The 13,819-nt window shown below is 41.8% G+C and overlaps 1 protein-coding gene across 8 annotated transcripts in view; it reads right to left on the bottom strand.

The window, feature by feature from the left end:
• celf5a (cugbp, Elav-like family member 5a) overlaps window positions 1-13,819 on the bottom strand; it is a 176,511-nt gene that overhangs the window by 15,262 nt on the left and 147,430 nt on the right. For 4 of the 8 annotated variants that reach the window (XM_044199549.1, XM_044199550.1, XM_044199551.1 and 1 more), the window contains exons 6-7: window positions 8,662-8,808; window positions 1,452-1,596 (exon numbers count right to left, since the gene is read on the bottom strand). In XM_044199549.1, the coding sequence (XP_044055484.1) occupies window positions 1,452-1,596; window positions 8,662-8,808 (292 nt within the window). Of the gene's footprint in view, window positions 1-1,430; window positions 1,597-8,661; window positions 8,809-13,819 lie in introns of all 8 variants that reach the window. The other 4 variants (XM_044199545.1, XM_044199546.1, XM_044199547.1 and 1 more) reach the window with 2 other exon arrangements.

Here is a 13,819-nt window from a genome sequence, read left to right as displayed (position 1 = left end):
CATGCAGAACACAAAGATCTGAATTGCCATACTGTCAATGCTTTACCCATCAAAATAATATTTGCTTCTCAGCAAGGCTGAGCTCCACTTTTAATCACTGTCTCTGACTGATTATGCTCGCCCAAAAGTGCATACTTTGCACTGAAAACATCACCATGAATATTTGACAAATGGGTCTCCTCTCTAGATATATTGCTCGTTGTTGAAAATGTATGTCCACTGGCATGTTCCATCATCTCACTTGTATGTACATGCATTTATTTGGCTTGAAGTGGAGGCATGTGTGATTAAAAGGGTCCTGTAGCATTGATTCCCACACATGGTCTGCTGTCTGTCCTGTTTATTTGAATTCAACTGATTGTTGTGAATTAAGTAAAACTGAACAAAACAGGATTTGTAAAATAAAACTGTCCTTTCTTTGTGTCTGTGGGTGAAGAAGTGAACAGAATACAAACTTAAGGGAATATTTTCCTTCCCCACAGAAAACCACGGTGCAGAGAGAATTTGATATCGTGCAGCAAGTTTATAGTAAGAAGCTGGATTCCTATGATGGCTATAAAGAAAATCTAAAATAGGCCTTGTTGCACTCGTGGCAGTTCTCTCTCTCACACTGATTGGTTTAAAGTTACCAAAGTCATCACCTTAAAAACTCAATACTGCAGTGTTGACAAAGTAGGTGAGCGGAGCACAACAAAGACTTGGATACTGTATTATTTATTTCAGCTCATGCTTTTGTTGAGTGGAGAATCTTGAAGTTTCCTCTGTCTCAAGGAAAATGAAGCACTGCTGAATAAGCAAATGTTATGCAGTGGGTAGGTATTTCAAAGTCCTTCCCTTTCCTCTGTAATGTATCTGCATAGGAGGTGTTTGTTATGGAAAACAAAAACCAACTGCATGCAGATCATGCACAAGTGCTTCAAAGCACAAGGTCAAAATACTACAGGGAAATTAATGCCTTATCTGTAAACTTACTTATTGATATTCCTTATTCTGCAGCGACTATCCCCAAATATTTTCTGCATTCACAAACAACATAAACATGCAAATCCCACTGAACCTATTTTTTTCATATTAGTGTCTATGGCTTTCTCTCCAGTGGATTAATTTTGGATTACCAGTAAGCAGTCACCCTTTCTCTTGGCCTTGTTGCAGCTCTAGTTTTTTATTTACACACACACACACACACACACACACACGCAAATATTCATACAGAAATTATCAAAAACACAAGTTGACCTACAACAACCTCACTGACATGTACAAATACACACACCCACACAAAACCTACATACACTAATAGTAAGACATTAACACAAGCATACAAGAGACCCTGCTTGTTGCATCACAAACCCACCATCAATCCACAAACACACACATACACAGCCACACACACACTCACAACAGGAAAGGGAATGAAACCGAGTGCTCACCCAGGGCTTGATGAAACTCACCCGACACCGGGGTCATGGGGGTGGGTGGGAGGCTGTTGATGTTGAGCGCCCCCATCTGGTGGATCTGTGTGGCGGGGAAAGCCACGCTGGGTGTGAGGTAACCTCCGTGGCTTGCTGCCATGATGGCTGCCTGCTGCTGCATGAGCTAAAGAAGAGGGACACGGAGAAATGGGTGGAGGAAAGGAGGGTTGAATGGGGTGTGGGTGAAAGAGCAGGAGGGAGAACAGGGTGCGAGTGAGGTGAGGGGAGGACAGATGGTAATGAAAAAAATAGCAAGTTGGGAAGGAGTCAGACAAAGATGGGAGAAGGAGAGCGAGAGAGCGAGAAACATGGCAAGGAACAGAGGGAGGGATGTATGTTGAGGTTGATGGATGGATAGTGCATGGGAAGTACAGAGAAAGTAGAGCGGAATAAAAGAAAGGGAAGAAAAAAGAAGCCTGTCAACCTATGTTTAGTGAATCTGTCTATCCTCCCAACAGGAGTCCTGTCACCAGCTGCAGAAACGATTTAATAGCTGTCTGTTGGGCTCATACAAATCAAGGCATTGACATGTGCACATTATCTCTGTGCTCAGGGAACAGGAAAAGTTTGCAGAAGAGTTGCAATACTTTTTCCTTACAATTGTCAAACTTCCCAATACACTGAGTATTGGGAGTTTGCCATATAGAAATGCTACAGACGTCTCACACCCTTCTGTTTCTCCCTGGACTCATCTCTAATTTTTGTTTATTGCTGCTTGTCGCATGACATTCATCCAGAGTCCAGAATTTGCTTTGTTTTATAATTCAGTCATAAACCACTACGCCTGTCTCTGGGCTAGTTTTGCCAAATAGAAGGCATTTTGCAAACAGAATATATTTGGGGTTGTAACTTCATTAAATGACCACAGTCTTTGCCACTGAAAAGTTGTTTTAGAGACATACCTCTGCCAAACAACATTGTGTATTTTGGTACACAGAACTGCACTCTGTTTTGAGGTGTCACTGAATCCAGATGCTGAATCACTAAAACAATATTTTTAAAGTAGGCGTAGCTAGCAACTCAGATTCCAGACCATGTTAGTAATACAGTATGTTAGTCAGAAAATTGCAATGGCAGTTGATTTTCACCCATTGGACAATCCTACAAAGAGATTAAATCAATAGCCTTTCATTCACTCTACATTTCTACTGAGAAGTGAGAGCTGAAACTATTTTCCATCAAATGCAGCCCACAGAGTGTTTATTCATATGCATAGGATATGCTCACATGCACCGTTGCCCTGCACTGCGCTCACACACACACACACACACACACACACACACACACACACACACACACACACACACACACACTGACACACACACACACAAACACACACAACATGCATGAAGAGCGATAGAGACTATTTGAGTTTCCGCACTCACAGCTTAAATTCTCCCTGTGCAAACCACATGCTGAATGCTTAATTCAGAAGAAAATCTATCATTGTACAATGGCTTTTGCAGCTTGTGAACCAGTGGGTTTATCTAGGGAATCAACAATCTTTTGCAGGCTATGTAGTTATGCAGACCTGTGTGGTATAGGAATACAAACACCGCTGGACCAACCTCTTACTCCTGTCTCTGCATCTGTTTAATACCGCATAGCCGCTATGTGTCAGTGGAGCTGCTGATGGCCATGGCCTGAGAATGACTCGTATAAGCAGAAATCAAACTCCTCTGCCACTGGCACTAATGCTAATGACGATGTTGTGAGACAGTGGAGGTACAGAATGCCACTCTGCTTCTATTTGCATGGGGACCCTGCAACCGAAAAGCCAATTATTTTCCTTCAGTGACCCTGTCAGGTAACCTGAAAGCTGCTGTCCCGCTGCAGAATGCCCAGTGCTGGCATCTCATCCATTAGCCACATGTCTTGCCACTGCTATCTATTAACACCTTTTGTCATTTGCATAATTTCAATGTGACAAATGGGGTTCATCCATTCCTTTCCAAATAAGATGAATTGAGCCTTTAAGGGGGCATAGCTGCAAAAGACAGCAAGGGACAAGAAACTAAACAAAAGCAATGACACAGAAGCAAACAAAGAGGTCTAGAGGATCTGGGGCTCCCTTGCTTTGGCAATGCTGTGACTGCCCCCCTATTAGGATGTGAATAGGGTTGGACTTCAGGATGAAGGGTCTGACTGGGCTTACAGAATAAATACACTGTCACACCACTCACTGTTTTTTTGTCTTTTCTTGGACTCTGCTCGCTGCTTTCAGTGAGGACTGGGGACTTAGGGCAGATTCTAATAAGCTTGCAGCCTATTCGTTGTAGGCTATGTGGCCTTATACAAGCTTCAGGCCTGGGTGGAGAAATAATGGGTGTATGTGTGGGTGTGAATACTAGCGACTCCAGAATACTAGCCTCTCTCCCAATGCATGTCTTAGATAATGCAATCCTTAATGCCATCCGTCAGATTGTCATGGATAACAACTTCGGCATTCATTGATGCTTCGTTCCAAATTAAAATGGAGCGCACTGGAAACCCAAGCATGTAATTATGTTGGAATGCAGTGGTTAATACAAACTGGCTCTGATAAAAAAAATAAATAAAGAGCAGAAAGCAGAGTGGCTATGTTGACAGAGATATTCAAAGTGGTTCCATTTTACTTTTCATATGTATATGATTTTTTCTTCTTTTTCAAAATTTCAAAGGCATTATATTCAAAAGCCATTCCTGTCTCTTTATTTATGCATTACGCAGCAGATAGCAAATGTGTCTGGTGGAGAATGAGCAGAACTGAGTCTTCATCATGGCAGATGCAAACCTTTTCTGCTTCCTCTTGAAAAGAAAGGAGGAGGGAAGAAAAGGCAGACAGAAACAAGGGGGACAAAGGAGAAGTGCGTGAGATAAAAGGGAGCAAAGAAAGTTGCCCGAGCTCCAGCAGCATTCATTTAGTGTCAGACATCTGCTTTTTTATTGCAACCTGATGGCATTACTCTCCCCTGGTGCCAGCAGGCAATCACCTCTTTATCACATGGCAATTATCTCTGTAGCGCTGCTCTGTGACTCGCTGACTCTCAGCACTGTCACATGTGACCCCTTATAGCCCAGCCAGCCGGGGATGGAGGGAGAGGGGGCGAGAGAGAGACAAAGAGAGGCAAAGATGGAGCAAGAGAGAGGGTGAAAAAGGTTGAAAAAATGAGAGAGAGGGGGAGACAGTAGGGCAATGAGGTGAACTAAAAGACTGAAGACAGAAGACTGAAGCTCAAGGGCCTCATTTGTTACCCCCATGCTAGCAGGCTGTATTTCCACAGAAAGATTTTAATAGGTTTTTCCATCTTATGCACTTTGTTGTGTGTACGTATGTGTGTGTGTGTGTGTGTTTGTGTGTGTAGAGTTTGTCCTCACAAGTATAATACAGCTAAACCAGGCCACATACATGCTGGTGTGTGTATGTGCGCAGGCAGTTTACAGCACAGTCAAATGATGCAGTAATCTGTTACCATCATTTCTAATGTGTGCTGTGTTGCAAAAGGCTCTGTTTGAATGTGAGTCCCTCCAACAGGGGGAGATGTTTCCTAATGTGAGTTTACAGTCATCATCCTCCCTCTCATCCACCCACACATTGTCACTATTAGCACCAAGTTAAACCATTTTCTCTCCTCTCATTTATCTATCGCACACTCAGTCTAATGCATCTTTTAGGGAGGCAAGAGGGGCACGGTGCTGGTGGTGCCTTTAGATCTAAAACTTGTTTCTCGTCCTCTGACACAGCATGTAGTCCTCCAACTGAAGAGACCAAGGGAAGCTAAAATGGCTGTCTTCACAAAGAGGCTTTGGTAGACGAAGGAAGAAAAGTGACTTGAATCAAATCTAATCGTGTACAAATATGATGTTTGTGTCTTGAAGGGGAAATACAAAAGGTAATAAAAGCTGGTTTTATTACTCGCATTCAGCGATTCATGGGAGAACTATTATCACTCACTACTAACACTGGAATGAAACATGGAATCTCACTCTCGCTCTCCTTCGGCTTGTGTTTTATGAAATCACCTTTTTGCAAATAGGATGTCTCCTGTCAGAGCACACCAGTGTCTGTGTCAATCGTGAAAATGGCACATTTCTCATTTTTTGGCATATGTTGTCAGTGTTGTACCCCTCCAATTTGTGTTCAGAGCCCCCTCCTTCTCCTGGTTTGACTAAAATCCAATTTACTGGCTGTCAGCTCAACTCTATAATCCTATCCACTGCTGTAGTGGAGAGGTAGCTCTTTGAATTTACCATTTACTGTACTCTCTGGTTATAGCTATATATACCATCTCTCCCCATGTCTGTCTTCTATACTGTGCCACCTCCTCTTCTCTTGGCCAGTGTATATAGAGAGTGGGTGAACGTATAGTGTGTTTTTGGAGATAAAGTCCTTTTTCTGTCACTGCAGGTTTTTTGTCTAGGGGTAATATCTGTAGTTTATCTTGCCGTAAAGAAAGATTCATCGTATCACTTCAGCACATGCCCGGTGGCTACAGGAGAATCAAGGCTGCATACCATGTGCATGTAGCCAGCACCAATGACTGTAATGGAATCATAACTGCTGCACAAGCTGGACACCTACACTAAAGATAACTAATATTTATCTTTATACCACATTATTACGTACATAGCAGTCTGAACCTGTATTTAGACTCATTAAATAAGTCTTTAGCGAGATATGAAAACAAGAGCTTCGCTGATAATCCATTACTGTCTCTTGTGCACTCATTACTTTATCAAAAGTTGGGGTGAGTTTATCTCCAAGGTTGCCTTGCCTCAGAGTTTCTCCACCGACTTGCTTTATTTTGCTAAATTCATTATATGCAGGTGCATGGCATCCACAGTCACTGTGATTCATAACACTAATACAAGGAGAGTTTCACCTTCACTAACATCATTCATGCTATGTGTAATCTTTGTGTCGAGAAACCACATACGTGCAATTTCCCCTTTAGATTTAATGGTAATTGATTCTCTCTAATGCTGAAGTATCCCCCGTGCCCTTGTTACTTTCACTCGGAACTCAATTTCCTAGTATCATCCTGCTCTTTGTCATATTATATGTGTGTATAAGAGAGAGAGAGATGAGAGAAAGAAAGAACATTTGCTTTGCGGTGCGTGCGAGTGTGTACACTCTTGTGTGCGTCTGTATGAGTCGACACGGGTCTCTGCCACAGTAAATAAGAGTCATAGCCAACCTGAGCGGGGCACAATGGTCTCCCCGCAGACCACCACTGCCTCCACCACCCCTTAAACATTTGCATTTCTCCACATTTCCCAGGAAAGGACTGCATTTCATGAATGGTAATGAAGGTGGGAGTTTTACTGGAGAGAGCACAAGAGATGGCCTCGCAATTACTCTGGTATGGTCAATTTGCACATTTCACACTGGGTCCCATGGCTGTGATGTGAAAATGAGGGAAATGGATAAGCCCCCAAGACCTGGCTAATGTCAACAATTAATCCTGGCATTTAGAAACAGCAAAAAATATATAACTTTGACATCCAAATAAGTACAGGAAGAAATTAATTTGTGTTTCTCCTTCTCTGTAAATAAATACTCTGTGGATGTTTATGTGTATTTATGCAGTGTGTTGTGATAGAGGTCCAGGTTTTTATCTCAGCGCTGCATGGAAAGCTTTTCTTAAATTCATTTTAGCCTGCTTCAAGTAGGTTGTGCATGTGTGCGCACGTGAGGGTGTGCGTGTGCTCTGCCTCAGCAGGGAAGAAGAAAGTTTGTGTGCAGATAAGTTGCCCGTGGAATATTCTGAGTCAACTGTGGCCCCTGAAGCATCTCATGGGCCCAGAGGGAGGGACTGGGGGAGGGAGAGGGGAAGGGTAGAGAAGCAGTGTGATAGAGGGTAGAGGGGGCGCATGGTGAGAGGGGCTGCATAGGCTGTCTGAAGTCATCAAAGAGCCAGGGGTCTGCTGTGTGTGTATGGTGCCATGCCCTGAGGGGGTAGTACGGTGGGCTGGGGTAGGAGGGCAGAGGGAAGCTGATGAAGGGGTTGGAGGGTACAAGCTAACTAAATGTGTGTGTGCCTACGTGCTGTGGGTAGTGAAAGCCTGAATGTAATGGCATAGCAGCACTGCTCAAGAGGAAGAGAGGAGGAAGAAGTGGTGCTGATAGAAGGGATGATAGTTTGGCAAGCAAATTTTCACTTACGACAATGTCTACCAAGAGGTATCAAAACACAGAAAAAACAAAAAGTCTCTCTGTGTACTGAAATTACTAGAACAGTTAGAAATGACATATTTCAGTGGCAGATATCCTGTGTTAAAATATTTGATGTCTGCTAGGACCAAATTACAGCCAAGCTAAAGGCAAAAAAACTGTTAAATTGTGTGTCCCATGTGGGATGTGAATTCTAACACATTAGTGGCCCTACCTCAGCAATACACTGAACTACTCAAAGGGGATTACAGGTCAAACAAAAATTATGTGTTTGGTACTAATGAGCAAACATGGGGACAGCATCACTTGCTGCAGTCACATCATAAAATCAAAATACTTGCTAAAAGCCACTATGTGTAACATTTGTATGTGATCTTTCAAGTTACTCTGATTGTATAGGTTTTATAGTTACATTTTGTATAAAAAGGAAACAATCCTGATGAAGGTCAGTGCAGCCTATATGTTGCTTTCAGTCCATTCATTGCACTGTCCCAGGTTTGGATCCACAGGAGGGGTTTGATTCTTCCACTGGAGGGCTTCCCAGACTCATTATGTTGCCAAGTTTGGTGGAATAAAAGATATGAGAATCATGCATTTAAATCCGCAATAACATACATTTTTGGCCACTTGGGGGCAGCAGAAACAAGCTAACACAACCTTTTAGGTTAATATGGCAAACTTGTTAGCAAACATTGGCTTATACGGAGCAACATTAGGATTCATTTAGAATGTTTCTGGCTACTGATGAATGAAGCCCAATATTCACTCTTGTTTGCTCTCCACCAACTCCTGAGGGAAAGCATACAGTAGGTTTTTAGAACTTTTTGCTGAAAACAGCTACCTACTGCGGCTAACTAACGTTGCAAAACCCGTTGTAAGAAACCCTTGTGATGGTTTCTTGCATCTATTGAAATTTCATTCCTACATGTATCTACTGCATAGTATATGTAATCAGCCAGTCATATGTGTATGTAAGACTTTAATGTTTGAGTTGTTCGTGTGTGTGTGTGTGTGTGTGTGTGTTTTCCAACTCACCGCATGTGCGTAAGAGCTGTAGGTGCTGAAGGGAAGGGCGATGGCTGGGTTGAAGATGCCAAACTGCCCAACCATCTGCTGCATACGTCTGATGGTGCGCTCCTTGTCTGTGTCGGCAAACTTGACCACCAAGCTAGAGGAAGCACCCTAAGGTGGTAGAGAGAACAGAAAATCAGAGAGCGTGGACACTTAACCCTTAACCCAACAGTAGGATCACAGTCTAACAGCATCTCATCCTCTATCCTCAAAAGGCTTTGAGCCACTTCAGGAATAATTTGCATATGTGACTGTTTAAATTTCCACATATTCAGAGACAGCCCCTAACAAAAGGCTTATACAAGAGCATGAAGAATGTTATTGGTTATTATTTCTGATTTCTTAGTATTCTGTGTTCATTAGCAACAACAATTGCTGTTAACATCAATATCTAGTAAGCTCCTCTAATTGCATGTCAGGTTTTTTTTTTGCATTCGAGATGCAACATCATTGCACATTTGTATTATTGCGGAAAATCGTGCCTCCTTATTTTGTGGCTGGCATACATAAACATGAATCTAAAAGAGATATGTGAAGAATAAAAATATTCTACTTATTGAGAGAACAGCTCTGTTCATTCATTAAGTAGGCAGATGTGTGGACAGAAACCATTCATTCCTTCAATCAGTGTTTAACATATGTACAAAGTAACTTGGGGCAAAGAAGCCTCACTGTGCATGACATAAATACTTTATATTTACTTTATATATATATATGTATACCTTGGTACTCCCTCCCACAGTTAAGGTTAAAAGATCTGCAATGCACAATGATTTGAAATAAGAGCTACAATTGGCAATGGTTCCTATTGACCTTGGTGAAAGTGTTCTTCAAAGAAAATGTTGCTTTTTAGGGCAGTTTCTCTCATTCTGTCCTTCTGTTTTAGCCTCCCTCTTCCTTTCTGAGGCGCTGGCTATCCATCCCCTCATCAACACTATTACCTCTTTCTGCAGCCCAATAATGAAACAGCAGGTGTGTCTGCCACACACCCTTCATTAAGAATCTTCAAATGATTTAGCGCTACAGTTGACCTTTTGTGTGCTCCGCCTCTCCTCCCCTCTGCGCCCCAAACTGGCCAATCGATCCACATAAAAGGCCGAAATATTACTCTGATCTGACAGTGTAGAAAGGTTGTGTGTCAGTCACAATAAGAGGCCCCATGAAATTGATGCAAGATTGTCAATAACAATAGTGACTGGTGAAGTGCCTGGATTGAAGGTTGAAGGTTGGGGGTTGGGGCTTTAAAAGCGCTAAAGGGGTATTTCTTGGTTTGGTTGGATGTGGGTGAAACCTGGCAGGAGTTGTGTTGGACTATAGGCAAGCAGTTATAAATGAAAACTGTAATGCTAGCTATAATATCATCATTACATAATGCATTCAAGTTTTTATTTTCCTTTGTTTGCATTTTTCCCTGAGGGGGGTCTCAGGAGTTCTGCTAATAAAAACATCTGCAAATAGCAAGAGATGTTTAAAGACAGGCACTGGACCTTTCGACTGTAGCATATAGATTTTATCCTCTTCCTGTCTCCATCTCCCCCCTTTTTCTCAATATTCCCCCGAGCCCTCTCCTCCTGGCTTGTTCGCTGGTTGAATCACAGGTTTGAAGGATTGTAGGTGAGTGTCCAGTTGGTTAGTTGGCTGCTAAACTAAATGGCTGATTTTCTAGTCAGTTGAGTGATTGACTGACTGGCAGGCTAGTTGGCTAGATGGTTGGCTAACTGGCTGACAGACTAATTGTCAGACTGTCAAGCTGGCTGACATATATACTCTGGCCAGCTGAGTGATTATTTGTTTTGCTTCTTACTGTATGTGCCATCCTGCCACATTGGAACAACACTTTTCCTGGTCATTGAGAGCTGTTTATGATTCTACAATAAACAGGATAGAAACAAGAGATAAAACAACATAATCTATAAGAGATGTACTTTCTGTTTCTTAATCTCTTAAGCAACATCTTATATATTAAGACTATGCTCAGTCACTTCAAGGTTAACTTTGGCACAGAGTTGCAGGTTTAGGGTTTGTCTGTTGTGTCTGTCCAGCTTTTTACTATCTGCATCATTAACTTTATTATGAGGTTTAACTTTGGGAGAGTCCAGGACAGGGCAGGACAAGAATACAGAGGAGATGTGCTAGTACATATTAAATATTTTAACTCCCTCTCACAGTTAAAAAAGCTATTAAAGGCCTACCCTCTTTGATAATGAGAGCTGCGTGTTGCTGCTCTGCTTCTCAAATTTTTTGGGGGAGGCTGAGTTTTAGAATCTGAGGATATTAAAATGGAACAGTGAAGTCAACCTCTTTTCCAACTATAACTAGTAATAATAATGATAATACTAATACTAATAGATTACATTTATATAGTGCTGTATCTTGATACTCAAAGTGCTTCAGAGTGAAGGGGGGAAACTCACCTCAGCCACCACCAACTAGACTGGAGTGTGCCTGCTTGAATAATAGAAACATGGTTTAATGTGAATTGACCTGTCTGGTTGTAAAAGAGCCTTGTGCCATGCTCTTTCATACTCAGCATGTATGTCCTGCTCTCTGCAAAGCTTTTTTCAAGGAGGTCTATACACTGACTTTGCCCTCCCACTGGTTCTCCTTAGGACACCTGAATCGTATGGCTTGTTGGCTAAGCATCCGTTGCCACGTTTGTTTATCTCACAGGTTTTCCCAGCTAGGCCTGTCAGAATATCAGTGAGCAGAATCTCCATTGCTATAAAGAGAGGAGGATGAAGTGTGAAGTAAAAGTCTCATTAAATTTTTAAGCTGCAGTGTGAGCAGAATCCCCCCACCAGGCGGCTCCCAGCTGCCTAGAGAGCCACTGAAGGAAGGGGAGTTAAACAGGGAGGATAAAAAAGGCACCACAGAACCAAAAGTAAAGTCTTCCTCCTTATAGTTCCTTCTCATTGCCAAGGAGGCTTGATGTCTGTCCAAGCTGCACGCCCAGCTATACATTCCATACTTCTTAAACTTTAAACATATGCCGGCCTGCATTAGTGCAGGGTAAAGTTAGAAGGAAGACTGACCCTGTGTCCTGTATTAATTTATACTGTAGCTGTATTGGTTTAAAATGTCACATGGTGAATGCCTTAATGGTGTTCCAGCCTGCATGTGCTCGTCATACTATGATTCAGTCCATTCAAGTGCTAGCACAAAAACAAAAATTAAGATATCCATCCCGTCTTTCTGATAAACAGACATTTTTTTCATCACTACCTGCAAAATAAAAACTGCCTCTTTTAATCAGAATTGCCACTAAAGCTGCCCATTTCTCCACAACATATGGCATCATATTCCATAGATTAAAAACAATTTTGTATTCAAAACGTTACGACTTAATATTACAAATTAATTTGACCAGAGGGTTCCCTCAAGAACACTAATGTATAGCATGTGCATATCATCTGCCAGCTGAACACCATTTGACATATTAGTTTTGAGGCTATGGTGAGTTTCACATACCTTTATATAAAACAATTTTTTTTGTTATTATTATTATTATTATTTTTTATTTATTGTTCCCCCACTGAGTACTATATTGACGCTGCACATACAGTTAAGTGCTACAGTATATAGCTTATAATTGATGTCTTTTGCATGATACTATTCCATGTTTATTGTACTAATAAGGCATTACCACCCATGGAATCATATAAATACACATCCTCTTTGAGCTTGGCTAGTAAAATAATGGATGACTATAATCTATTAGGTTATTAGAATGTAAATTGCTTGGGGAGAAATACTTGTGGGGGAAATGACAGGTCTTAAACAATAACTTAAAAATATAAAGGCAGAACGTTGTTTAATGAGTAGCAACACAAAGATGTATCATCCTTGTGAAATACTGACATTAAAACTCTGCATCTCATTGAATACACAATGAGATCATTACTGTTTTCTGACTTAAACCAGCATTTATATACTCTAGTATCTGCTGCTTTTTTTTTGCCTTTCCACCTTTCATTTTATTATTATTCAAGGCAGTGACATATTGATCTGTACATTAAAACAATGTGACTTGTTGACTATCAAAACCGGGCACTCATGGCACTCTCATGTGTGTGTTCTCTGTCTGAAGTAATAGAGAAGATTCAGCAGCTGGGGAATCACATTTAGATGCTTTTTCTTTAACCCTCTTTGCTCTTCTGTTCACTCTCAATCATCCAGCTCTCTCTTCTATGAAAACTTTACCTCATTTGCTTTCCTTTGTTCTGCTCTTATCCTTCCATCATCCTGGTCCAATGCTTCTATCTCAGTCCCTGTGTCAGCTGAAACAGCCTAAAACCCAGGCCGAGCTGACGCAGATTCGGAGGGAGAAAAATCTGCACGGCTCTATGGACCTGACCCGCACCCCCCCGTCTCGGTGTAATTCTGTCCCGGGACTTACTTCCTACACAGCCCTGCTGAATCCCAGCAATTTGCTTTACAGCTCTAGCGTTTAAATGTTTAATTGAGCCACTCATATCCTGAACTGTGGCAGTGTGTGTGTGCATGTGTGTGTGTGTAATAGCTGAGGCTGAGGGATGGTGGTGGTGTGTATGGGAGGCGGAGGTATGCATGCTTGAAATATGACGGGTTAGGGTGTGATGGAGATCCAGCCAAGGTCTTATATGTGACCTGCCGATGCACTCCTATAATTCATCCACTTATGCTATCTTGCCATCATCGTTCACACAGTGACATTATGTCGTAGTTAGCTATTGGCAGATCATTTTTCATTTGGTGTCCATCACTACACAGATGAATACACAGAAGTATATATGCTCCCACATACGTATACATGCATAAAGTATATTTTTGCATGCACTGACTGTCATTAATGTACACACATCTCTACATATGTGCACGTCATGCAGATTTTCTATTTCCTTCCCAACTCACACATACAATAACATACAAAATGCCCACTGCCCCTCTACATGAATAACACAAATGTATTCAGCTCAAGTCCTCCGAGCTGGAAAATAAGATCACTCAGGGAGCCTTTGACCCTAGCCTGTGGCTGTACGAGCATGTGACAGTGAAACAGAGAGAGGAGCAATATAGAAAGTGTGTGTGTGTGTGTGTGTGTATGCTCATGCAAATGTGCTAGCCACAAAGTGCTTCTGTTTGT

The sequence above is a fragment of the Siniperca chuatsi genome, linkage group LG6, assembly GCF_020085105.1.
Source record: "Siniperca chuatsi isolate FFG_IHB_CAS linkage group LG6, ASM2008510v1, whole genome shotgun sequence".
Classification (NCBI taxonomy): domain Eukaryota; kingdom Metazoa; phylum Chordata; class Actinopteri; order Centrarchiformes; family Sinipercidae; genus Siniperca; species Siniperca chuatsi.
This window is presented reverse-complemented; position numbering and strand designations above follow the sequence as displayed.